Here is a 26122-nt window from a genome sequence, read left to right on the forward strand (position 1 = left end):
TGGCGACTGGATTGGCGCACACACATACAACCTGTCCCTTTGCTCGTTCTCATTCACAATCGCCTCTCTTGCGATTGCGTTCTGCACTTCGTACAATTCCTGTCTGGCATTTGTGGAGGTACAGAGGATTGGTTCCTCTGCACTCCCCAGTGCCATCTGCCGACAGGAATTTCCCTCTACAGGTGCGTAGCACCTTTTGCTGGGTGCCTGCAAATTTATACGCTTGTGGAGGAAATCCGCCGTGTCAGCGCACGTCTGGTGCGCTGACCACGGAGACGATTCCACAATCGTTACAAGATGTCACCCAGCTTGACAATTTGGGATCTGCAGTTTAGGAGGTCCATGGTTCATAGGTGTAGGGTGGGATTGACCCAAGTGCTGCCAGTTCTTCCTGAAGTATGCAAGGGCAGATGGTGTTAAAAGTTGAACTAAAGTCCAGAAGGAGGATTCTGGCGTATGAGTCCGGTCTGTCCAGGTGATCGCTAATGAGCTCCAAGCAGATATTAATGGTGTCATCTGTGGACCTATTTTCTCTGTACACAAACTTGAATGGGTCGAGAAGGGGCATGGTGGAGAGCTTCAAGAAGGATAGGACCACTCTTTCAATCCTTCATAATAATGGATGTACGGGCCACATGCCTAAAATTGAGGAGGTCAGAGATTTCCTGTTTTTTGTGGATCGGGATGATGGTGGGCCTCTTGAAGCAATTGAGGACTTTGTCCTCCTGAGGTGACTTGTTGTAGATGGCGGTGAGGATGGGAGCAAGTTGCCATGAACAACTTTTCAGACAGGTTAGAGACACACCATCAGGGCCACAGGCTTTCCTGGCGTTCCGTGTCAACAGGTGGTGCATAACATTGGTCTCGCCCACAACTGGATGGGGTGAACCTAGACTCCAGACATAGTCCTCAGGGGCCAATGGGGAGGCAGACGGCGTCAGATGCCCCACAGGTGCAATCTGGCTCTCGAACCTGCAGTAGATTTTACTGAGTTACTCGGTTAGTTCTATGCTAGGTGGAACGTGATGGGGAGAGGCTTTTAGTTCTTTCCATATAGCTAATGAGTCATTTGAGCAGAGATTTTGTTTCATCCTCTTAGCAAAATCGCTCTTGGCAACTCTCAATTAATTGGTTAATGTTGTTTCTCACCCTCCTATAGTCCTCACGGTTGAATATGTGTCTTGTCATATTCTACATTCCAAGTCCCAGCATATACTTCCAGCTACACTTACTGACAAAGCCTCAAAATGTGCTGTAGTCAGTCACATATGCTATGCTAGAATGGATGCATCAGTCGCATAAAACATGCAAAATATGTAAATCCAGCCACCCTGGTCTTGCACAAAAACGAGTGTTATAACTATACTTTTGTTAATGTAGCAGGCATCCAATCTTGTGCTGGGTACTGTCTCTGTACCTCTTCCATAGAGTGACAAGCTTGCTAGGTATTATTGGAAGGATTCCTGCTGTACTTACCTCTCCTCTGGTTCACGCAGGCTTTGGTCTCTATGACAACTTGCTGGCAACTTTGAACACCCCGACTTCTCATTGACTGCTTTCAGTACCGCCATTGGGGCATCACAGGGTAGACAGGTGTATGGGGTTCGAGGAGATTCTGGGGCCTAAACCGTGGCAGTGCCACATGGACCGCAGCCAGGGAATGACTTTCTGCAAGTGGGCGAGCTGGGTGACTGGCTGTAGTTCCAAAGTGAGAGGGGAGCTGCAGAGGGCAAATTATGGCAGCTGTGCATTGTCACTTACCCAGCCCTACCTCCCTTGCTGTCCTTCTGTGGTTTTTGGTTTCTCTCCCTCACTTCATTGGATACTGGAATATACCAACTTCTGGAGGAGGAAGGAAGACAGAGAGCCCATTGATAAATTTGTAAGCAGACCAAATTATTAAATGTGTGTGTGTTTAGGGGGAAAAGTGCCTTATTAAATGTCTGTGTGTGTGTGTGTGTGGGGGGGGGGGGGGGGGGGAGAGAGCATCTGGCGTAGATTGTGAAGGACTGCTGGGATTGCGGTCAGGATTTTTAAAGTAGTGCGCCGGACGCTGACTGTGCAGCGCTGGTGTACCATCTAATTGTGCTGCTATGCTGCCCTATGCGGTGCAGCACACAGCCTGTCAGAGGAGGGGAAGGGAGAGGTGTGGCAAGAGAGAGCTTGGGCGGACCTTCCTCCTCTTCCTTCTCGGCTGCCTTCCTCCCTGGCTGTCGCTTGTCTGACCAAGCAGCATCCTCCCTCCTCCACCACACTAGGATCCCCCTCGCTGGTGCTGCATGCCCGGCGCGGAATACCTCAGAACAGCGGCGACCCACAATGGAGAGGAGAGCGTGGCCTAGCAACTACAGTAAGCATTTCTTGTATATGCACTGTTGTTAGGACACCCCTCTTCTCTCCACTGTGGGTCGTTGCTGTTTTGAGATCTCCACACCGGGGTTGCAGCGCCAGCAAGGGGGATCCCGCTGAGGCGGAGGATGGAGGCCCCCGCTTGGTCAAGTAAATGAGTGGTGGCCGGTGGAAGGGGTCTTGGGGCATACCTGACTACCTATACTGGGTGCACGATGTTTCCTAGCTAATTTGTACCTGGGGCACCCAAGCCTGGCTGACCTATACTGGGGGCACCCAAACCTGGCTAACCTATTCTGGGGGCACCCATGCCCTGCTAATCTATACTGGGGGCACTCAAGCCTGGCTAACCTATTCTGGGGCACCTATGCCTTGCTAACCTATAATGGGGGCACCTATGCCTGGCTAACCTATACTGGGGGCACCCATGCTTGGCTAACCTATAGTGGGGGCACCCAAACCTGGCTAACCTATTCTGGGGGCACCCATGCCCTGCTAATCTATACTGGGGCACTCAAGCCTGGCTAACCTATTCTGGGGGCGCCTATGCCTTTCCTAACCTATAATGGGGCACCTATTCCTGGCTAATTTATACTGGGGGTACCTATGCTTGCTAACCTATACTGGGGTCACCCAAGCCTAGCTAACCTATACTGGGGGCACCTATGCCCTGTTAACCTATACTGGGGGCACCTATGCCTTGCTAACCTATACTGGGGCACCTATGCCTGGCTGACTAACCTATACTGGGGGCACCCATGCGTGGCCACCTATATTTGGGGCACCTATACCTGGCTACCTATACTGGGGTGAGGAAAGTCTGCTTCATAATGTGGTGGTAGGTGGGAAGGAATCTGCATCTACCTTATTGTGTTTTAAAGGATGGGGAAGGGGGTTCTGCAGCTTCCCAATCATGCTGCGATGGAAGGGATATGCAAAGTTTATCATTTTAAATGTTGGTAGATGCTTGGCTAACCTATTCTGGGGGCACCTATGCCTGGGTAACCTATCCTGGGGGCAACCATGCCTGGCTAACCTATTCTGGGGGCACCTATGCCTTGCTAACCTATACTGGGGACACCTATGCTTGGCTAACCTATTTTAGGGGCACCTATGACTGGCTAACCTATACTGGGGGCACCAAAGCCTAGCTAACCTATACTGGGGGCACCTATGCCTGGCTAACCTATACTGGTGGCACCCAAGACTGGCTAACCTATACTGGGGACACCAGTGTTCTCCCCAGAATTTTTTTCCAGCCGGGTGGCATGAAATAGTAGCCGGGTGGCATGAAATAGTAGCCGGGTGGGGCGAGTTGAAAATGCAGGGCAACTGTGCTTACAGCATAGGAGGAAGTGAGGAGGTGAGCCAATGACAGCCGGGTGGTCACCAAATCTAGCCGGGTGGAGCACCCGGCTAAAACAGCCTGGGGAGAACACTGGACACCTATGCCTGGATACCTATACTGGGAGCAGCCATGCCTGGCTAACCTATACTGGGGACACCAGTGCCTGGCTAACCTAAACTGGGGGCACCCATGCCTGGCTAACCTATAATGGGGGCACCCATGCTTGGCTACCTATACTGGGGTGAGGAAAGTCTGCTTGATAATGTGGTGGTGGTGGTGGGGATTCTGCAGCTGACCAATCATGCTGCAGTGGGTCAGGAAGGGGGATTTGCAAAGTTTAGCATTTTAAATGTTGGTAGATCTCCCGGGCTTGGTAATTTTCAAAGTAGCTTTCAAGTTTAAAAAGTGTGGGCACCCCTGTTATTAAATGTATGTGGAGAAGAGATCTTAAATGTTTGTGGGGGTGGGAGTGTGCTGATAAGGTATACCCCTAATTAAGCAAAAAAAAGTTATATACTACCTTATTAGGTGGATGCCTAAGGAGAAGGGTCTTGAGAATTCCTGGCTCATCTTCTCCCGTGCAAGTGAACTAGGCATGCACGGCTACAAACCACATAAGCCAATTAAAAGGAAGCGCTTGTGCACAGCTTTTTTTTCACTTTGCTTGAGTGCTTCCTTTCACTGAGCATGCTTGGTGCCGAGTCGTGCATGCACCAGTTAGTTGTTCTCATGTGCTGCCTTTGAAGTCCACTCAGTCCGAGTCTATTCCCCCTTTCACCTTCAAATTTCTGTAGTCTATTGCCCCCCCAGGTCCAGTCAGCCTTTTCCTAGACTACTTAACGGCATGGCTTCCTCTGTTCCTGTCCATTCGCTCAGTCATCATAGGGGACTTCAACATCCCCATCTACACTAACACCTCCAGCGCCTCCAGGTTCCTGTCACTTACCACCTCCTTTGACCTCACCCTTTGGCCCACCACTGCAACCCATGTTGACGACCTCACACTCAATCTAATCTTCACTAGATGCTGTTCCCTATCCAACCTCATCAACTCATCTTTCCCACTACTTCAGAGCTTGGCCAGAGCAGGAAGGGAGACGCTGAAAATTTACACGTGGAAAGACTGTTCTATATGCGCATTATATCTGGATGTTTGTAAGTGTACACGCTTTTAATCTTGGAGTATATTAAACATTTTTACGCTATGGATCTCTGTTTTGGAGTTTGTTTAAAGGTATAAAGTGAAGGTTATGTGCAGCCAATGCCCACCGCAGAATATTTTGAAGCTAGTCTGTAAGGGGTCAGCATTTCTCTGCGGTGAGCGCAATCTCATATTATGCGAATCAATTTTCAGCACTGGTGATGAGTGATTTTCACATGATTTCACAAGAAAGGGGCTATTTTACCATATACAACAGGATCACGCTATGGTATATCTGGCCTTGTTCTTTTCTATGTATTTTAATCGTGAGCATTGAAGGAACCAGGACGTGTGGAGGAGATGAGATACTGCTGTACACATGCCCTTTTGCTGTCTGTGAATGGTCAGCCATCTTGTCCGGTGAGCGCAATCTTGCTGTCATTTGGTGGTGGAGAGTGCACTTACACAGTGACACAGGTGCAGGGAATGTAAAACACAGATTTATATGTACAGTATAGCTATGGAGATATTGTTTTTCTTGCATGTATACAACGCAAAAGGAGGATTTCCCTATACCTATGTGAAAGAAAGGACCTTGAAAGTGGACCCCTATGGGAATTAGATATTCTTATGATTAATGCTGTCTGTAATTGGTCAGCCATCTTTTCTGGTGAGCTTAATCTTGTACTTAAAGAGAGCCTTCTAAAAATGCTCTTTTTATTTTCGGGTTGTGGATGTTGTCGCCCGGGGAGGCAGAGCTTAGCGCTGTAGCTCTTCCTCCATTAGCTACAATCTCTACGCGGATCTCTGACTCTCCCCGCCCCCTCAGTGAAAGAGGACTGAGAGGGGCGGGGAGAGGCGGAGATTGACACGAGTAGAGGCAGAGCTACTGCACAAAGCTCTGCCTCTACCAGGAAACGATCCTCGCATTTTGCCCCGGGGATTTGGGGTTTAATTACATTGTTGTGCCGCGGGAATGCGGCGTTTTAGCTATGCTGATATTGCTCTAGATAACTGTCAAATAAAAAGAGCATTTTTAGAAGGCTTTAGACTCTCTTTAAGGCAAAGAGGAAAATAAGGAGATTGAAGCAAATATCATCTTTAGAACTTTTATTACCCAGTAATTGTAGCCATGGATGTCTTTCAACGCAAGGAAAGCATCTAAGCCCCCTTAAAATGCAGGTATAGAATTTGCCATAACTACTTCCTGTGGCAATGCATTCCACATTTTAATCACTCTTACTGTAAAGAACCCTTTCCTAAATAAATGGCTAAAACGGTTTTCCTCCATGCGCAGATCATGTCCTCTAGTCCTTTGAGAAGGCCTAGGGACAAAAAGCTCATCTGCCAAGCTTTTATATTGCCCTCTGATGACCTCTGCTGTATTTTAAGTAAATTAAGTTTATTGGATTTACAGAAAGTGTGCAATAATTGTTTAAACAAAATTAGGCAGGTGCATAAATTAAAAAGAAATGAAATCAATATTTAGTACATCCTCCTTTTGCAGAAATTACAACCTCTAAACACTTCCTGTAGGTTCCAGTGAGAGTCTGGATTCTGGTTGAAGGTATTTTAGACCATTCCTCTTTACAGAACATCTCTAGTTCATTCAGGTTTGATGGCTTCCGAGCATGGGCAGCTTTAACTCATACCACAGACTTTTAATTATATTCATGTCTGGGGACTGAGATGGCCATTCCAGAACATTGTACTTGTTCCTCTGCATGAATGCCTTAGTGGATTTTGAGCAGTGTTTAGGGTCGCTGTCTTGTTGAAAGATCCAGCCCCAGCGCAGCTTCAAGAGACTCAAAAGCTAAGATATAACTTATCATGAAATAACCTAACTCAGTAAAATATATAGATTTGTGATAAAAATAATATCTAATTCTTACCACATGTTACTGCAATCAATCAATTCATTCATAAGTCACTCCCCCCTGTCAATTTTGCCCCTGGCGATTTTTCTTCTTTTGCCTGGCCAGCTCGCACAGCATTGTGGGATTGCTGACATCACTGGCAATCCCACTTACAGAGCCCGACCCACGAATGGCTCAATTTGCAAAATCTCGAGAGATGATGCATGGTAAACTTCTGCATCATCTCACGAGTGAGAGACCAGGAACACAGGCTGAAGCAGCTGCACAGCGGGGAGTGACAGGCTTAATTACACAGGGAAAAGGCAGAGAGAGGCTGGTGGCTGCACAGCGGGGAGAGAGATGATTTAGAGACGTCTGCAGGAGGTTATCTAAGATGTCATCAGTCCTTCCTATCTGCACGGGATTTCCCAGACATAGTTACACAAAGGGGAGGGCAGAAGACTGGAGGGGAGGACAAATGCTGGAGGGGAGGCACAAAGCTGAGCAGATCTAAATGTGAGTCTATTCTATGCACTGCAATATACCAGATGTAAACTTTTGATGTTTATCTAACTGTACACAGTGCATAGATTGCATATATGTATTGCTGTTCAAACTTTTTTTGGCTTTAGGTAGTCTTTCAGCTTGGTCACTGATTCCTGGACATTTGTCTCCAGAATCTGCTAATACTGAGTGGAATCCATGCGTCCCTCAACGTTGACAAGATACCCAGTTCCTGCACTGGCCACACAGCCGCACAGCATGATGGAACCACCACCATATTTTACTGTAGGTAGCAGGTGTTTTTCTTGGAATGCTGTGTTGTTTTTCCTCCATGCATAAAGCTGCTTGTTATGCCCAAGTAACTCAATTTTAGTTTCATCAGTCCACAGCACCTTATTCCAAAATGAAGCTGGCTTGTCCAAATGTCCTTTAGCATACCTCAAGCAGCTCTGTTTGTGCTGTGGGCAGAAAAAAGACTTCGTCTGCATCACTCTTGCATACAGCATCTCCTTGTGTAAAGTGCACAGAATGCTTGAATGATGCACAGCGACTCCATCTGCAGCAAGATGATGTTGTAGGTCTTTGGTGCTGGTCTGTGGGTTGACTGACTGTTATCACCATTTGTTGCTTCTGTCTATCCGAGATTTTTTTTGGTCTGCCACTTCGAGCCTTAAAGAGAATCTGTATTGTTAAAATCGCACAAAAGTAAACATACCAGTGCGTTAGGGGACATCTCCTATTACCCTCTGACACAATTTCGCCGCTCCTCGCAGCATTAAAAGTGGTTAAAAACAGTTTTAAAAGGTTTGTTTATAAACAAACAAAATGGCCACCAAAACAGGAAGTAGGTTGATGTACAGCATGTCCACACATAGAAAATACATCCATACACAAGCAGGCTGTATACAGCCTTCCTTTTGAATCTCAAGAGATCATTTGTGTGTTTCTTTCCCCCTGTTCTCATGCACTGATGTTTCAGGCTGCTTGTTTCTTCCTGCAAACAGCTTTGCCCTTGTCTGTAATTCTTCAGTATGTGAAAGCCCAGCCAGCTCAGAGAACGATTTATGCAGCTTGTAAAAGATAAGAGAGAAGAGAATCTGCTCTAATCCTAAATAACACACAGGCAGTGTGCAGAGAGGGGCCTGGAAGGGGGAGTTCATAGCAGAACCACAACACTGAAGAACTTGGCAGCCTTCCAGACACAGGCCGACAAGTCTGACAGGGGAAAGATACATTGATTTATTACAGAGACAGTGATAGTAGAAAGTGCTGCAGTAAGCCAGAACACATTAGAATAGCTTTTGGAACTTGTAGGATGATAAAAAACAGGATGCAATTTTTGTTACGGAGTCTCTTTAACTTGAACTGAGCCTGTGGTCTTCCATTTCTTCAATATGTTCCTAATGAGTAAACAGACAGCTGAAATCTCTGAGATAGCTTTCTGTATCCTTCTCCTAAACCGTGATGGTGAACAATCTCTGTCTTCAGGTCATTTGAGAGTTGTTTTGAGACACCCATGTTGCTACTCTTCAGAGAAAATTAAAAGAAGAGGGAAACTTACAATTGACCCCCTTAAATACTCTTTCTCATAATTGGATTCACCTGTGTATGTAGGTCAGGGGTCACTGAGCTTACCAGGCCAATTTGAGTTCCAATAATTAGTTCTAAAGGTTTTGGAATCCATTAAATGACAACAGTGCCTACATTTATGCACCTGCCTAATTTGATTTAAACAATTATTGCGCACTTTCTGGTAAATCAATAAACTTAATTTCACTTCTCAAATATCACTGTGTGTGTCTCCTATATGATACTGTATGTTTAACTGAATTTTTTTATCGTAACAACTAACGATTTATACAGGAAAATCATGCTAATTAACAAGGTTGCCCAACCTTTTGCATCCCACTGTATCTACACCTATGGTCTTGGTCTGCTCATCAGTCCATTTGGCTTCCTGTATCACCCATATGCTGATGATACCCAGATCTACATTTCAGCACCTGACTTGGATACTTTAACAGCTCGTGTCCCTGACTATCTCAATGCAATTGCCTTCTTCATGTCTTCCTGTTTTCTTTAAAACTCAATATGGACAAGTATGAATCTTCCTACCTCACAATTCAATGCCGCCGTCTGACATCACTATTTCTGTTTATGGCATTTCAAAAACACCTGTTCCCCAGGCTCACTGTCTAGGTGTAATACTACACTCAAGTTTTTTTATCCAAACCACACATTGACAAACTATCTATTTCTTTTCGCCCCCGCCTAAAAGACATCTGCTGCATCCTCACTTTTCTCACAAAAGGGCACCAGGGCTGTGGAGTCGGTACAAAAATCCACTGACTCCTCGACTCCGACTCCTCTAATTTGCATATTACAATTTTGTTGATTGAAAGTATGTAACATGAAATGCATCTCTTAACTGACAACGCTTAGGAATTTTAAAATACAACTGAAGTTAGAGGGATATGGAAGCTGCCATATTTATTCCCTTTTAACCACTTGAGGACCTAGGGCTTTCTACCCCTTAAGGACCGGCCACTTTTTTTCCATTCAGACCACTGCAGCTTTCACGGTTTATTGCTCGCTCATACAACCTACCACGTAAATGAATTTTGGCTCCTTTTCTTGTCACTAATAAAGCTTTCTTTTGATGCTATTTGATTGCTCCTGCGATTTTTACTTTTTATTATATTCATCAAAAAAGACATGAATTTTGGCAAAAAAATGATTTTTTTAACTTTCTGTGCTGACATTTTTCAAATAAAGTAAAATTTCTGTATACATGCAGCGCGAAAAATGTGGACAAACATGTTTTTGATAAAAAAAAAACCCATTCAGTGTATATTTATTGGTTTGGGTAAAAGTTATAGCGTTTACAAACTATGGTGCAAAAAGTGAATTTTCCCATTTTCAAGCATCTCTGACTTTTCTGACCCCCTGTCATGTTTCATGAGGGGCTAGAATTCCAGGATAGTATAAATACCCCCCAAATGACCCCATTTTGGAAAGAAGACATCCCAAAGTATTCACTGAGAGGCATAGTGAGTTCATAGAAGATATTATTTTTTGTCACAAGTAAGCGGAAAATGACACTTTGTGAGAAAAAAAAAAAAAAAAAAAAGTTTCCATTTCTTCTAACTTGCGACAAAAAAAAATGAAATCTGCCACGGACTCACCATGCCTCTCTCTGAATACCTTGAAGGGTCTACTTTCCAAAATGGGTCATTTGTGGGGTGTGTTTACTGTCCTGACATTTTGGGGGGTGCTAAATTGTAAGCACCCCTGTAAAGCCTAAAGGTGCTCATTGGACTTTGGACCCCTTAGCGCAGTTAGGCTGCAAAAAAGTGCCACACATGTGGTATTGCCGTACTCAGGAGAAGTAGTATAATGTGTTTTGGGGTGTATTTTTACACATACCCATGCTGGGTGGGAGAAATATCTCTGTAAATGGACAATTTGTTAATTTTTTTTACACACACAATTGTCCATTTACAGAGATCTTTCTCCCACTCAGCATGGGTATGTGTAAAAATACACCACAAAACACATTATACTACTTCTCCTGAGTACGGCGATACCACATGTGTGGCACTTTTTTGCACCCTAACTGCGCTAAAGGGTCCAAAGTCCAATGAGTACCTTTAGGATTTCACAGGTCATTTTGAGAAATTTCGTTTCAAGACTACTCCTCACGGTTTAGGGCCCCTAAAATGCCAGGGCAGTATAGGAACCCCACTAATGACCCTATTTTAGAAAGAAGACACCCCAAGGTATTCCGTTAGGAGTATGGTGAGTTCATAGAAGATTTTATTTTTTGTCAAAAGTTAGCGGAAAATGACACTTTGTGAAAAAACACAATTAAAATCAATTTCCGCTAACTTGTGACAAGAAATAAAATCTTCTATGAACTCGCCATACTACTAACGGAATACCTTGGGGTGTCTTCTTTCTAAAATGGGGTCATTTGTGGGGTTCCTATACTGCCCTGGCATTTTAGGGGCCCTAAACCGTGAGGAGTAGTCTTGAAACGAAATTTCTCAAAATGACCTGTAAAATCCTAAAGGTACTCATTGGACTTTGGGCCCTTTAGCGCAGTTAGGGTGCAAAAAAGTGCCACACATGTGGTATCGCCATACTCGGGAGAAGTAGTACAATGTGTTTTGGGGTGTATTTTTACACATACCCATGCTGGGTGGGAGAAATACCTCTGTAAATGGACAATTGTGTGTAAAAAAAATCAAAAGATTGTCATTTACAGAGGTATTTCTCCCACCCAGCATGGGTATGTGTAAAAATACACCCCAAAACACATTATACTACTTCTCCCGAGTACGGCGATGCCACATGTGTGGCACTTTTTTGCACCCTAACTGCACTAAGGGGCCCAAAGTCCAATGAGTACCTTTAGGATTTCACAGGTCATTTTTGTTTCAAGACTACTCCTCGCGGTTTAGGGCCCCTAAAATGCCAGGGCAGTATAGGAACCCCACTAATGACCCCATTTTAGAAAGAAGACACCCCAAGGTATTCCGTTAGGAGTATGGTGAGTTCATAGAAGTTTTTATTTTTTTGTCACAAGTTAGCGGAAATTGATTTTAATAGTTTTTTTTCACAAAGTGTCATTTTCCGCTAACTTGTGACAAAAAATAAAATCTTCTATGAACTCACCATACTCCGTACGGAATACCTTGGGGTGTCTTCTTTCTAGAATGGGATCATTTGTGGGGTTCCTATACTGCCCTGGCATTTTAGGGGCCCTAAACCGTGAGGAGTAGTCTTGAAACCAAATGTCGCAAAATGACCTGTGAAATCCTAAAGGTACTCATTGGACTTTGGGCCCCTTAGCGTACTTAGGGTGTAAAAAAGTGCCACACATGTGGTACCGCCGTACTCAGGAGAAGTAGTATAATGCGTTTTGGGGTGTATTTTTACACATACCCATGCTAAGTGGGAGAAATATCTCTGTAAATGACAATTGTTTGATTTTTTTACACACAATTGTCCATTTACATAGAAATTTCTCCCACCCAGCATGGGTATGTGTAAAAATACACCCCAAAACACATTATACTACTTTTCCTGAGTACGTCGGTACCACATGTGTGACACTTTTTTGCAGCCTAGGTGCGCTAAGGGGCCCAACGTCCTATTCACAGGTCATTTTGAGGCATTTGTTTTCTAGACTACTCCTCGCGGTTTAGGGCCCCTAAAATGCCAGGGCAGTATAGGAACCCCACAAGTGACCCCATTTTAGAAAGAAGACACCCCAAGGTATTCTGTTAGGAGTATGGTGAGTTCATAGAAGATTTTATTTTTTGTCAAAAGTTAGCGGAAAGTGACACTTTGTGGAAAAAAACCCAATAAAAATCAATTTCCGCTAACTTTTGACAAAAAATAAAATCTTCTATGAACTCGTCATACACCTAACAAAATACCTTGGGGTGTCTTTTTTTCTAAAATGGGGACACTTGTGGGGTTCCTATACCGCCCTGGCATTTTACGGGCCCAAAACCGTGAGTAGTCTGGAAACCAAATGTCTCAAAATGACTGTTCAGGGGTATAAGCATCTGCAGATTTTGATGACAGGTGGTCTATGAGGGGGCGAATTTTGTGGAACCGGTCATAAGCAGTGTCAGGAACCGGCCCGCGGCACGCCTGCGTATACGGTTCCCGACTGCGGGTTTGACCAGATTAAGCGGGGAACAGCCTTATTTAAGCTACAAACAAGGCTGGAACCCCTCAAAACACCTCTCACTGCCACCACTAGCGTTGCTAGACACTTCCACTCTGCTGTCGAGTCCTCAGCGCGCACTCCGCGTTTTCGTATTTGGGTCAGCTTTGCGCTTAGGCCAACTACGGGAACGCCACGCACCCACACACACACACAGTTGCAATCTTACACTGTCGTGAAGCAAAGACCCACTAACAGTCGTTCCGAACGATACTGTTAGCTACTCGCACTGGCGTTGTTCGTACGTTGGGTCAGCTGCGCGCTTAGGCCAACGTATGACAAACGCCCCCACACACAATGCAATTACAATTTCCTACGGTAGTGTTGCTCAAGCGTACAATTAGGCATGAACTTATACACGGTTACACTTCAGTCTCTTCTAGGCTATGAGTGTTAGTTTAGTACGGCAGAAGTCAAACTTATTAAATAATAATTTAATATTCTAGAAAAACATAGAACAGTGCAAAACTGAATATATACAAAAAGATTACAAAAAAACAAAGTAAAACTAGTTACAAGATAAAATGTACAAAGATAACACACAAAGCGATTTTGCTTACCAAAATAAACGGGAAATAAACGTACCAGCGTATCGATCTGGTGTTGTTGCGGGCGGTACGCACTTCTGGTCAGGAACCAGGTTAGTTCTAGCCGTGTGAGCTACCTCCAAGAACTACAAGTTGTGGCTATCCCAGCTGCGGTTTTATACTATGAAATACGCCTGGAGGCTGTAAGCCTGTGTGGACGGGGGGAAGCTAGATTTAATAACATCCTCAGACATAATTTGATTTCCCAGAGATCTGACATCCACATGTGAACAGTGTCCTATACAACAAAAGACTTTGTTAACCTCCCATCTCCCCAGGTTACAGGTGACAATTGATTAAGGCTTTCACATTGCAGCAGGATGTCCTGTGTGATCTGCTTCAAAGCAACTGTCTGATTAAGTGTTTCCTAATTACCTGTTTTCTGGCTGTCCAGAGGAACTGTATGCTAATGTCCCAGCCCCCTGCTTCCAGAGATATTCAATTTCCACAGGTAAAAAATGGTATCAAAAGGACTTCACCCATTTCTAATAGCCTGTCATGTACATTTCAGAGGTTCCTGTGTTAGTCTCCAGACACTGGTCCTCTGGCTTAGTGTATTGAGACAATGGGCCATCTCCTGAGTTCAAACAGCCAGGCAGATAATCCCATTAGCACTCTCAGAGGAACTGCATACAGACTCAAAGCACCTCATGGTCAAGACAATCACCCATTTCCTGGCCCCAAGCAACTCAAGGTAACAGCTCCCTTCTGGCAGACTTACACGGAACACAGGCAGAAAAATGAAAGAATATATTCCTTTATTCCTAACATCATCAGCACCCCAATATATCACCACAACTCCCCTCTTTAGAATGGGGCAAGGCAGATGATCTTCCCAGATTATCCTGCCAGCACCTACATTGTTGGTTCTGCTTGACGGGACAGTCCATCAGCATTCCCATGATTGCTCCCCTTCCTATGTTGAATGGTGAAGCTATATTGTTGGAGAACTAAGCTCCATCTCAGCAGTTTTCCATTGTCCCCAGAAACCCGATGTAACCAACTAAGAGGGTTGTGGTCGGTTACGACGGTGAATACACGACCGTAGAGATAGTGCTGCAGCTTTTGTAGGGCCCATACAATTGCCAAGCACTCCTTCTCTATGGTGGCGTAAGCTACCTCCCGGGGTAGCAGCTTCCGACTTAAGTACAGAATCGGATGTTCTTCCCCAGTTTGGTTTACCTGGCTTAATACAGCACCTAGGCCAAAGGCTGAGGCGTCCGTCTGGACTACAAACCGTCGGCTGAAGTCTGGCGCTTGCAACACGGGAGGGCTGGCTAGGGCCCTCTTCAGAGCTGTGAATGACTGTTCACATTCTGGTGTCCAGAGAATCTGCTTGGGCAGCTTCTTTTTTGTGAGGTCTGTCAAGGGCTTGGCGAGGGCACTGTAGCTGGGCACAAACTTTCTATAGTACCCCGCAGTCCCTAAGAAGGACTGAATCTGCTTCTTCGTGTGGGGGGTGGGCCAGGACACAATGGCATCTACCTTCCCAGTATCTGGACGAAGCTCTCCCCCCCCCACCACATGTCCCAGGTACTGTACCTGTTTCATGCCTATCTGACACTTGCTAGGCTTGACTGTTAGTCCTGCTGCAGTGATGCGCCCCAAAACCTGTGACAGCTGCGCTAAGTGGTCGTTCCAGTTGGCGCTAAACACGGCGATGTCATCTAGGTAGGCGACAGCGCAGTGTTCCAAACCTTCCAGGAGACCATTTACAACCCTTTGGAAGGTGGCTGGGGCGTTTTTCATCCCAAAAGGCATCACATTAAACTCAAACAGACCTGAGGGGGTGATAAAGGCAGACCTCTCCCGTGCCTCAGCTGTTAGAGGGACCTGCCAGTATCCCCGACTCAAATCCACGATTGTTAGATATTGCGCGCCAGCTAGCTTATCTAACAATTCGTCGACCCTCGGCATTGGGTAAGCATCTGATGCAGTTATCAAATTTAGTTTTCGATAATCTACACAGAACCGAGTGGTCTGGTCCCGTTTGGGTACTAGCACTACAGGTGATGCCCATGCGCTGTGCGACCGTTGGATCACCCCTAGTGACAGCATTTCCTCAATCTCCTTGCTGATGTGGGCCTGAACCTCAGGGGAGACTCTATAGGCTGACTGTCTAACCGGCTTGTTATTTCCGGTGTCAACATGGTGTACAGCCAGGCTGGTCAGACCAGGGCGGGCTGTAAAGGTACCACGGTAAAGGGTCAGCACATCAGATAGCCCAGCCTGCTGCTCTGCTGTCAACTCCGGATTGATCTGCACCTCGGTAACAGAGTCGGTTTCCTGGGTGGATGCCAGGATGTCAACCAGAGCCTCTGCTTCACCGTCCGGTAGCAAACTGCAGACAGGGAGAGCGCAAGCGGTTCTAGCATGATGTTCCTTTAACATATTTACATGGTATGTTTTCAGCTGCTTACCTCGGTCATCCAGCGCGACCACATAGGTCACATCACTAATCTTCCTATGTATGGTATAGGGCCCATCCCAAGCGGCCTGCAGCTTATTCTGTCGCATCGGGTTTAGGACCCATACCTTGCGACCTACCTCATAAACTCTCTCCCTAGCCCCGTGGTCATACCACTGCTTCTGGGTGGCCTGGGCTTGAGTCAGATTCTCTCGCACTAACCCCACCAGGGTGTCCATCTTTTCCCGGAACTTCAGAACGTATTCCACTATGGAGACCCCGGGGCCCATATCCTGCCCCTCCCAGACCTCTCGAATGAGATCGAGGGGTCCGCGTACCCTCCTCCCATATAATAGCTCAAAGGGCGAGAACCCGGTGGATGCCTGGGGCACCTCACGATAAGCAAACAGTAAGTGGGGCAGGTATCGCTCCCAGTCTCTCCCTTGCGATTCAACAAACACCCTTAGCATCTGTTTTAGAGTACCATTAAACCGCTCACATAACCCATTTGTCTGGGGGTGGTAAGGGCTGGCCATGATGTGTTCTACCTGCATCTGCTTACAGAGGCATTCCATTAGGCGCGACATGAATTGCGGGCCGTGATCGGTGAGCATTTCGCGGGGAAAACCGACCCGTGAGAAAATGCGCACCAATGCGTCCGCAACCTTGTCTGCCCGTATGGAGCTCAGGGCTACAGCTTCAGGGTAGCGAGTGGCATAATCTACCACCGTAAGAATGAAACGTTTCCCTGTGCTGCTGGGTACCGCTAGAGGCCCAATTATGTCAACAGCAACCCTTTGGAAGGGCTCCTCTATTATGGGTAAGGGCCTCAGTGGGGCTTTGTCGGTGTCACCTGCTTTGCCGACCCGCTGACAGGCGACACAAGACCGGCAAAAATCAGCAATATCTGTCCCCATGTGGGGCCAATAAAAATTGTGGGCAAGCCGGGATTTGGTCTTGCGGATCCCCAAGTGACCAGCCAGGGGCACCTCATGTGCTATTCTCAATAGCTGCTCCCTGTACCTGTGAGGAACAATCAACTGCCGGTCGGCCTCCTCCACTTCAGACGGCTCAGAGGGAATAACCTCTCTGTACAGTCTGCCGTGTTCCCAGTACACCCTCACTCTGTCGCCCTCCACCGGTGCCCTGTCCGCCAGACTCCTGAGCTCTTCCAGGCTGCTATCAAGTCGCACAGCCTCGGAGAACTCAGCGCTGTCGGCCACAGGCACCAGGGAGGTGGCAAACTGAGAGGCCTCTGGGTTCTCAGAGCCAGGCTCTGAAGTGGAAGAGCCCGACCCAGTGACATCAGCCCCTTCAGTGGACAATTCGTCTGCTGCAGCCCGGTGAGCACTGCGGGTCACCACTGCAGCTGACGGAACGTTCACGGTACACATGTCATTATGCAACACATCACATTTTACATCAACATTATCTGCATTCATGGTAACAACATGTCCTCCTCCAGGCCTGGGTACTGGAGACTCACTAGGGCTGGCTCCTAGTACACAGTCCGTAGCCCCTGGGGCCTCACCAGCACTCCCCGCTTGCACAGCATTATCACACAGTACCTTGCAAGAGTCCTGAACTTCTGCTGGGGGTGCAGGCCCCATGGGGTGTGGAGTAGGCTCATACCGGGCCACTAACCGTCCCAGGTCAGTACCCAACAAAACGTTTGTGGGGATGGCATCCGTTACCCCCACTTCTTTCATTCCGCTGCCGGCCCCCCAATCCAGGTGGACCAAGGCGGTGGGTATGGCGGGGGTGACACCCCCAACTCCTTTGACAGCCATAGTCTTGCCAGGAATGTACTCCTCAGGGTTCACAAGCTGGGGGTGCACTAGAGTCACCTCTGCTCCAGTGTCTCTTAGACCGGTGGTAACCGTATCCCCAACCGTGACAGGTTGCAGATTCTCTGCATAGCTACCTGCATTCCTGGTGGCACACAACGCATTCCGGGCCCCGCCAGAGTTTGGGGCTTCCTTCTTCTTTTCTGGGCACGTAGCACTGATGTGACCCGGTTTGTTACAGGCAAAACATCTCCGAGTGTCAACGGTGGCTGTTCTACCTCCAGGCGGCTGCGGGACCTGGCTTCGCTGGGTGCTCAGAGGAGAAGGTCTCGCAGGCTTTTCTCCCTTCCAGCTGGGCGCCGTAGTCCTCCGAAAATCAGATGCTCGATTGGACGTGTAGGCATCAGCAACTTTCGCGGCCTCATCCACGGTCTTTGGCTCTCGGTCCCGTACAAACTGCCGGACCTCAACAGGGCAAGTGTGGAGGAACTGGTCTTTTATTATCAGTTCCTGCAGGGCATCAAAGGTTTCAACAGCCAGTCCTTTTACCCACTGCTGGAAGGCAGTGCGCAGGTTGCAAGCATGATCCAGGTAACTGTCATTAGGACCTCGCTGCACTGTCCTGAAACGTTTGCGATACACCTCTGGCGTGAGGTGGTATCGCGCAATGATGGCTTTCTTAATTGCCTCAAAGTCTGTTTCTTCCTCCTGGGGGAGACGCACAAACGCCTCCAGGGCCTTGCCTCTCAGCCCTGGTGTGAGGTATCTTGCCCACTGCTCACGGGGCACCCCATACTGCCGACAAGTCCTTTCAAACCCCTGTAGGAAAGTGTCTATGTCAGAGTCCTTGTCCATAGCGGGGAACTTATCCAGGGGGATTCTGTGGACTCGCTCACCTTCGCGTTCTGCGGGTCCAGCAGACCGGTTCTGCTGCTGAAGTTTAGCCAGCTCCAGCTGGTGTTGCCGTTCAGCTCTTCCCTCCTCTGCCCGGAGTCTGTCCCTCTCGGCCTGGAGTCGCTGGGCAGCTTGTTCCCTCTCTGCTTGCCGATGTTCCAGAATCAGCTTTAGGCGCAGTTCGGGCTCAGCCGAACCTAGTAGCTGTAGGTCGGCTTCCAGAGATGTCATCTCCGTGTTAGGTGGATCATCCAGGACATCGTCTCCACTCGCATCCTGTGGCGGGAGCGATTCCTCCTCTGGCGTGTCGTGAGCTGCATCTGCTGACGTTGAAGCACGGGCTCGTTCTGCCTCATCATGCTCCTCGAGCGCACGAACTAACTGCTCCTTAGTCTGGCCGCTCACCGTCTCGATGCCTTTGTGCTCACACAGGTTGAGTAGTATCTCTTTGTTTTGCCTTGCATAGCTGGATGCTTTCTGAGCCATCGTGTTGCACAAAATAAAAAGAAAAAAAAAAAGGGGGGGAGGGAAAGCAAACACCAAGTGTGTATCTTTGAACAAAAAAAAAAACGTATATAGATTCTGCACTGAGTAGACTTCTGTAGGCTAGTTGCTTCTAGCAAGCTTCCAGCCTTTAGTACTCAGAATAGCGAGCTAAACTGCGTACTAATGTACTAAACGATGCCACCACTGCCAGCCAGTTATGTCAGGAACCGGCCCGCGGCACGCCTGCGTATACGGTTCCCGACTGCGGGTTTGACCAGATTAAGCGGGGAACAGCCTTATTTAAGCTACAAACAAGGCTGGAACCCCTCAAAACACCTCTCACTGCCACCACTAGCGTTGCTAGACACTTCCACTCTGCTGTCGAGTCCTCAGCGCGCACTCCGCGTTTTCGTATTTGGGTCAGCTTTGCGCTTAGGCCAACTACGGGAACGCCACGCACCCACACACACACACAGTTGCAATCTTACACTGTCGTGAAGCAAAGACCCACTAACAGTCGTTCCGAACGATACTGTTAGCTACTCGCACTGGCGTTGTTCGTACGTTGGGTCAGCTGCGCGCTTAGGCCAACGTATGACAAACGCCCCCACACACAATGCAATTACAATTTCCTACGGTAGTGTTGCTCAAGCGTACAATTAGGCATGAACTTATACACGGTTACACTTCAGTCTCTTCTAGGCTATGAGTGTTAGTTTAGTACGGCAGAAGTCAAACTTATTAAATAATAATTTAATATTCTAGAAAAACATAGAACAGTGCAAAACTGAATATATACAAAAAGATTACAAAAAAACAAAGTAAAACTAGTTACAAGATAAAATGTACAAAGATAACACACAAAGCGATTTTGCTTACCAAAATAAACGGGAAATAAACGTACCAGCGTATCGATCTGGTGTTGTTGCGGGCGGTACGCACTTCTGGTCAGGAACCAGGTTAGTTCTAGCCGTGTGAGCTACCTCCAAGAACTACAAGTTGTGGCTATCCCAGCTGCGGTTTTATACTATGAAATACGCCTGGAGGCTGTAAGCCTGTGTGGACGGGGGGAAGCTAGATTTAATAACATCCTCAGACATAATTTGATTTCCCAGAGATCTGACATCCACATGTGAACAGTGTCCTATACAACAAAAGACTTTGTTAACCTCCCATCTCCCCAGGTTACAGGTGACAATTGATTAAGGCTTTCACATTGCAGCAGGATGTCCTGTGTGATCTGCTTCAAAGCAACTGTCTGATTAAGTGTTTCCTAATTACCTGTTTTCTGGCTGTCCAGAGGAACTGTATGCTAATGTCCCAGCCCCCTGCTTCCAGAGATATTCAATTTCCACAGGTAAAAAATGGTATCAAAAGGACTTCACCCATTTCTAATAGCCTGTCATGTACATTTCAGAGGTTCCTGTGTTAGTCTCCAGACACTGGTCCTCTGGCTTAGTGTATTGAGACAATGGGCCATCTCCTGAGTTCAAACAGCCAGGCAGATAATCCCATTAGCACTCTCAGAGGAACTGCATACAGACTCAAAGCACCTCATGGTCAAGACAATCACCCATTTCCTGGCCCCAAGCAACTCAAGGTAACAGCTCCCTTCTGGCAGACTTACACGGAACACAGGCAGAAAAATGAAAGAATATATTCCTTTATTCCTAACATCATCAGCACCCCAATATATCACCACAAGCAGGGTGGCCTTTTAGATGACAGGTTGTATTGGGCCTGATCTGATGGATAGGAGTGCTAGGGGGGTGACAGGAGGTGATTGATGGGTGTCTCAGGGGGTGGTTAGAGGGGAAAATAGATGCAATCAATGCACTGGGGAGGTGATCGGAAGGGGGTCTGAGGGGGATCTGAGGGTTTGGCCGAGTGATCAGGAGCCCACACGGGGCAAATTAGGGCCTGATCTGATGGGTAGGTGTGCTAGGGGGTGACAGGAGGTGATTGATGGGTGTCTCAAGGTGTGATTAGAGGGGGGAATAGATGCAAGCAATGCACTGGCGAGGTGATCAGGGCTGGGGTCTGAGGGCATTCTGAGGGTGTGGGCGGGTGATTGAGTGCCCTAGGGGCAGATAGGGGTCTAATCTGATAGGTAGCAGTGACAGGGGGTGATTGATGGGTAATTAGTGGGTGTTTAGGGTAGAGAACAGATGTAAACACTGCACTTGGGAGGTGATCGGACGTCGGATCTGCGAGCGATCTATTGGTGTGGGTGGGTGATCAGATTGCCCGCAAGGGGCAGGTTAGGGGCTGATTGATGGGTGGCAGTGACAGCGGGTGATTGATGGGTGGCAGTGACAGGGGGTGATTGATGGGTGGCAGTGACAGGGGGTGATTGATGGGTGATTGATAGGTGATTGACAGGTGATTGACAGGTAATCAGTGGGTTATTACAGGGGAGAACAGATGTAAATATTGCACTGGCGAATTGATAAGGGGGGGTCTGAGGGTAATCTGAGCGAGTAGGCGGGTGATTGGGTGCCCGCAAGGGGCAGATTAGGGTCTGATCTGATGGGTAACAGTGACAGGTGGTGATAGGGGGTGATTTATGGGTGATTGATGGGTAATTAGTGGGTGTTTAGAGGAGAGTAAACGCTGCGCTTGGGTGGTGATCTGATGTCGGATCTGCGGGCGATCTATTGGTGTGGGTGGGTAATCAGATTGCCCGCAAGGGGCAGGTTAGGGGCTGATTGTTGGGTGGCAGTGACAGGGGGTGACAGGGGGTGATTGATGGGTGATAGGTGATTGGCAGGTGATTGACAGGTGATCAGTGGGTTATTACAGGGAAGGATAGATGTAAATAATGCCCTGGCGAATTGATAAGGGGGGGTCTGAGGGTAATCTGAGCGTGTAGGCGGGTGATTGGGTGCCCGCAAGGGGCAGATTAGGGTCTGATCTGATAGGTAACAGTGATAGGGGGTGATTGATGGGTGATTGATGGGTAATTAGTGGGTGTTTAGAGAAGATAACAGATGTAAACAATACATTTGGGAGGTAATCTGACGGCGGGTTTGCGGGCGATCTAATGGTGTGGGTGGGTGATCAGATTGCCCGCAAGGGGCAGGTTAGGGGCTGATTGATGGGTGGCAGTGACAGGGGGTGACAGGGGGTGATTGATGGGTGATAGGTGATTGGCAGGTGATTGACAGGTGATCAGTGGGTTATTACAGGGAAGAACAGATGTAATGAATGCACTGGTGAATTGATAAGGGGGGGTCTGAGGGCAATCTGAGCGTGTGGGCGGGTGATTGGGTGCCCGCAAGGGGCAGATTAGGGTCTGATCTGATAGGTAAAAGTGACAGGTGGTGATAGGGGGTGATTGATGGGTGATTGATGGGTAATTAGTGTGTGTTTAGAGGAGAGAATAGATGTAAACAATGGATTTGGGAGGTGATCTGATGTCGGATCTGCGGGCGATCTATTGGTGTGGGGGGGTGATCAGATTGCCCGCAAGGGGCAGGTTAGGGGCTGATTGATGGGTGGCAGTGACAGGGGGTGATTGATGGGTGATTGACGGGTGATTGACAGGTGATTGACAGGTGATCAGGGGGGATAGATGCATACAGTACATTGGGGGGGTGGTCTGGGGGGGGGTCTGGGGAGAATCTGGGGGGTTGGGGGGTGATCAGGAGGGAGCAGGGGGCAGGGGGGGGGGTATTAAAAAAAAATAGCGTTGACAGATAGTGACAGGGAGTGATTGATGGGTGATTAGGGGGGTGATTGGGTGCAAACAGGGGTCTGGGGGGTGGGCAGGGGGGGGGTCTGATGGGTGCTGTGGGCGATCTGGGGCGGGGGGGGGGGAGAAAATCAGTGTGCTTGGTGCAGACTAGGGTGGCTGCAGCCTGCCCTGGTGGTCCCTCGGACACTGGGACCACCAGGGCAGGAGGCAGCCTGTATAATACACTTTGTAAACATTACAAAGTGTATTATACACTTTGTATGCGGCGATCGTCGGGTTAACATCCCGCCGGCGCTTCCGTATGGCCGGCGGGATGTTGCGGCGAGTGAGCGGCGACAGGCGGAGGCGGAGGATCGCGTCACGGATGACGCGATCGCTCCGCCCATGCCCAAACAAGGACCGCCGCATTTTGTCAATACGGCGGTCCTTGCGGCGTCTGCTTCCCGGCCGCCATTTGTCTATACGGCGGTCGGGAAGTAGTTAAAAAACACCAGTTACCTGGCTAGCCGGCTGATCTTCTGCCTCTACTACTTTTAGTCATAGACTAAAACTAGTCCTTGATAAGAGTACTTGTAGAAGACAGGAACAAAGAACATATATCAGGCCCTATGCAATGTGACTGTGGGTACATGTAAAAGTAATGTGCAGGTACTCTGCAGGGGAGTGAGGGGATTCTTCCTCTATTACACTTTCTTCATGTACAATCTGAACCAGGTTTCTGGGTGATAGACAACACCTCTGTTCAAAGTGCACAACATTCTCAGTGGATTCCCTGCAGTTCTGTGGAGAGTGAATATGTATAGTACTTCTGTGTAACAAAATAAACCTGAGACAGATGAAAATAAAGTTTTATACATACCTGGGGCGTCCTCCGGCCCCCTTCAGGCTAATCAGTCCCTCGCTGTCGTCCTCCGCCACCTGGATCTTCTGCTATGGGTCCAGGTACTTGAGCCAGTTGGGCATAGTGCGCATGCACATACTCCACTGCTGGGAACGTACTACACCTGCACAGCACTATTGCGCAGGTGCACAATGCTCCTGGCTGTGGGAGCGGCACGCGGCCGAACTGCGCTGACTGCCTGAATTACCGGGACTCATAGCAGAAGATCCAGGTGGCAGAAGAGGACAGCGACTGGATTAGCCTGAAGGGGGCTGGAGGAAGCCCCAAATATGTATAAAACTTTTCTTTTCATCTGTCTCAGGTACCCTTTAATCCCTAGTCACCAAACTAAATTTTAACAACATATTTGATTTCATGAGCAAAGGGAGAGCATACATTTGCATAAACCAGCATCAACACAGAATTATTTCCATCTCATTGACCATCTCTATTAGTGACACAGCTACACATCAGGCTTTATTCTTGCAGCATAGATGTTATTTAGATGTTATTTAGTATATACAGTGGGTTGCAAAAGTATTCGGCCCCCTTGAAGTTTTCCACATTTTGTCATATTACTGCCACAAACATGAATCAATTTTATTGGAATTCCACATGAAAGACCAACACAAAGTGGTGTACACGTGAGAAGTGGAACGAAAATCATACATGATTCCAAACATTTTTTACTAATAAATAACTGCAAAGTGGTGTGTGCATAATTATTCGGCCCCCTTTGATCTGAGTGCAGTCAGTTGCCTATAGACATTGCCTGATAAGTGTTAATAACTAAATAGAGTGCACCTGTGTGTAATCTAATGTCAGTACAAATACAGCTGCTCTGTGAGGGCCTCAGAGGTTGTCTAAGGGCTCTTTCACATTAGGGCAGATTTTCTGCGTTTCAACGCAAAGGGTAAAGTTTGCGTTACCCAAGGTGAAATGAAAGTCCATAGACTTTCATTTTAGCTTTCACATATAACGCAGCCTTTTTGTGCGTTGCGTTACACTGCACCCAGGCGCAGTTTTTCGGCCGACGCTAGCTTTATGCGTTACAATGTTAGTCAATGTAAAACGCACACTATGTGCGTTTTTAATCCGTTAACGCAGGCAATCAGTCCCAGAATGCAACAGAGGAACAATGTAGAAAGTTGAAAACTAAAAGAAAAAAAATTACCTGCGTTTTTCTATGTCCTGTAACGCATTGAAAACGGATTAAAAACGCACACTCACTGCAGTGCAACGCATATCAAAACGCATACAACAAAACGTATGCTTTGAGCGTTCTCCAACGCAAGCTCTGATGTGAAAGAGCCCTAAGAGAATATTGGGAGCAACATTACCGTGAAGTCCAAAGAACACACAAGACAGGTCAGGGATCAAGTTATTGAGAAATTTAAAGCAGGTTTAGTCTACAAAAAGATTTCCAAAGCCTTGAACATCCCACGGAGCACTGTTCAAGCGATCATTCAGAAATGGAAGGAGTATGGCACAACTGTAAACCTACCAAGACAAGGCCATCCACTTAAACTCACAGGCCGAACAAGGAGAGCGCTGATCAGAAATGCAGTCAAGAGGCCCATGGTGACTCTGGACGAGCTGCAGAGATCTACAGCTCAGGTGGGGGAATCTGTCCATAGGACAACTACCGTATATACTCGCAAGCAAGCCGACCCGCATATAAGCCGACCCCCCCACTTTTAACTGAAAAAACAGAAAAAAATGATTGACCCTCATGTAAGCCGGGGGTAGGAAATGCTGGCCGTGTGATTCCCTCATGTGTGTCCCAGTATAGCTAGTATAGTGTCCATTATGGGTAGGTAGTGCCCTGTATAGCTAGTAAAGTGCCCAGTATAGCTAGTATAGTGCTCAGTATAGCTAGTATAGTGCCCAGTATAGTTAGTATAGTGCCCTAGTATAGTGCTCAGTATAGGTAGGTAGTGCTCAGTATAGCTAGTATAGTGCTCAGTATAGCTAGTAAAGTGCCACAGTATAGCTAGTAAAGTGCCACAGTATAGCTAGTAAAGTGCCACAGTATAGCTAGTAAAGTGCCCCCAGTATAGCTAGCATAGTGCTCAGTATAGCTAGCATAGTGTTCAGTATAGCTAGTATAGTGTTCAGTATAGCTAGTATAGTGTTCAGTATAGCCAGTATAGTGTTCAGTATAGCTAGTATAGGGCCCAGTATAGCTAGAATAGTGCCCCAGTATAGCTATTATAATGCCCCGGTATAGCTAGTATAGTGCCCCAATGTAAGTAGATAGTGCCCAGTATAGCTAGTATAGTGCTCAGTATAGGTAGATAGTGTCCCGACCCCCCCCCCCCCCGCCCGCCGCCGCTGCTGCTGCTGCTGCTGCTGCTATTATTAGCTTACCCGGCGGCTTCCCATATCCCTCCCTCCGTCTCCTGCACTGGCTTGTAAATAGTTCGCAGCAGCTCGCCCCACGGCG

The 26122-nt window shown here is 47.4% G+C and overlaps 2 protein-coding genes across 14 annotated transcripts in view; one reads left to right on the forward strand and one right to left on the reverse strand.

The window, feature by feature from the left end:
• The window catches only part of FLRT1 (fibronectin leucine rich transmembrane protein 1), an 878261-nt gene that overhangs the window by 86781 nt on the left and 765358 nt on the right, over positions 1–26122 (forward strand). The window contains exon 2 of one of the 13 annotated variants that reach the window (XM_068260001.1): positions 7327–7483. The exons of 10 other annotated variants lie outside the window; for them this stretch is intronic. The gene's annotated coding sequence lies outside the window, so the exon portion shown is untranslated. The remainder of the gene's footprint in view (positions 1–7326; positions 7484–26122) is intronic. 2 more of the 13 variants (XM_068260002.1, XM_068260003.1) reach the window with 2 other exon arrangements.
• LOC137537891 (uncharacterized) lies at positions 603–19125 on the reverse strand. Its single transcript, XM_068259835.1, has 2 exons — positions 17433–19125; positions 603–972 (listed from the first exon to the last, which is right to left on the reverse strand). The coding sequence occupies exons 1-2, from the start codon at positions 19097–19099 to the stop codon at positions 603–605; spliced, it is 2037 nt and encodes a 678-aa protein (XP_068115936.1). The 5' UTR covers positions 19100–19125.

Source organism: Hyperolius riggenbachi, chromosome 11 (assembly GCF_040937935.1).
Source record: "Hyperolius riggenbachi isolate aHypRig1 chromosome 11, aHypRig1.pri, whole genome shotgun sequence".
Lineage (NCBI taxonomy): Eukaryota > Metazoa > Chordata > Amphibia > Anura > Hyperoliidae > Hyperolius > Hyperolius riggenbachi.

Coding starts and splice junctions, on each gene's coding strand:
- LOC137537891 (XM_068259835.1), bottom strand. CDS start 19,099: ATGGCTCAGAAAGCATCCAGCTATGCAAGGCAAAACAAAGAGATACTA. Junction 973..17,432: donor GGGGCTACGGACTGTGTACT/AGGAGCCAGCCC, acceptor AATCTACTGCAG/GTTCGAGAGCCAGATTGCAC.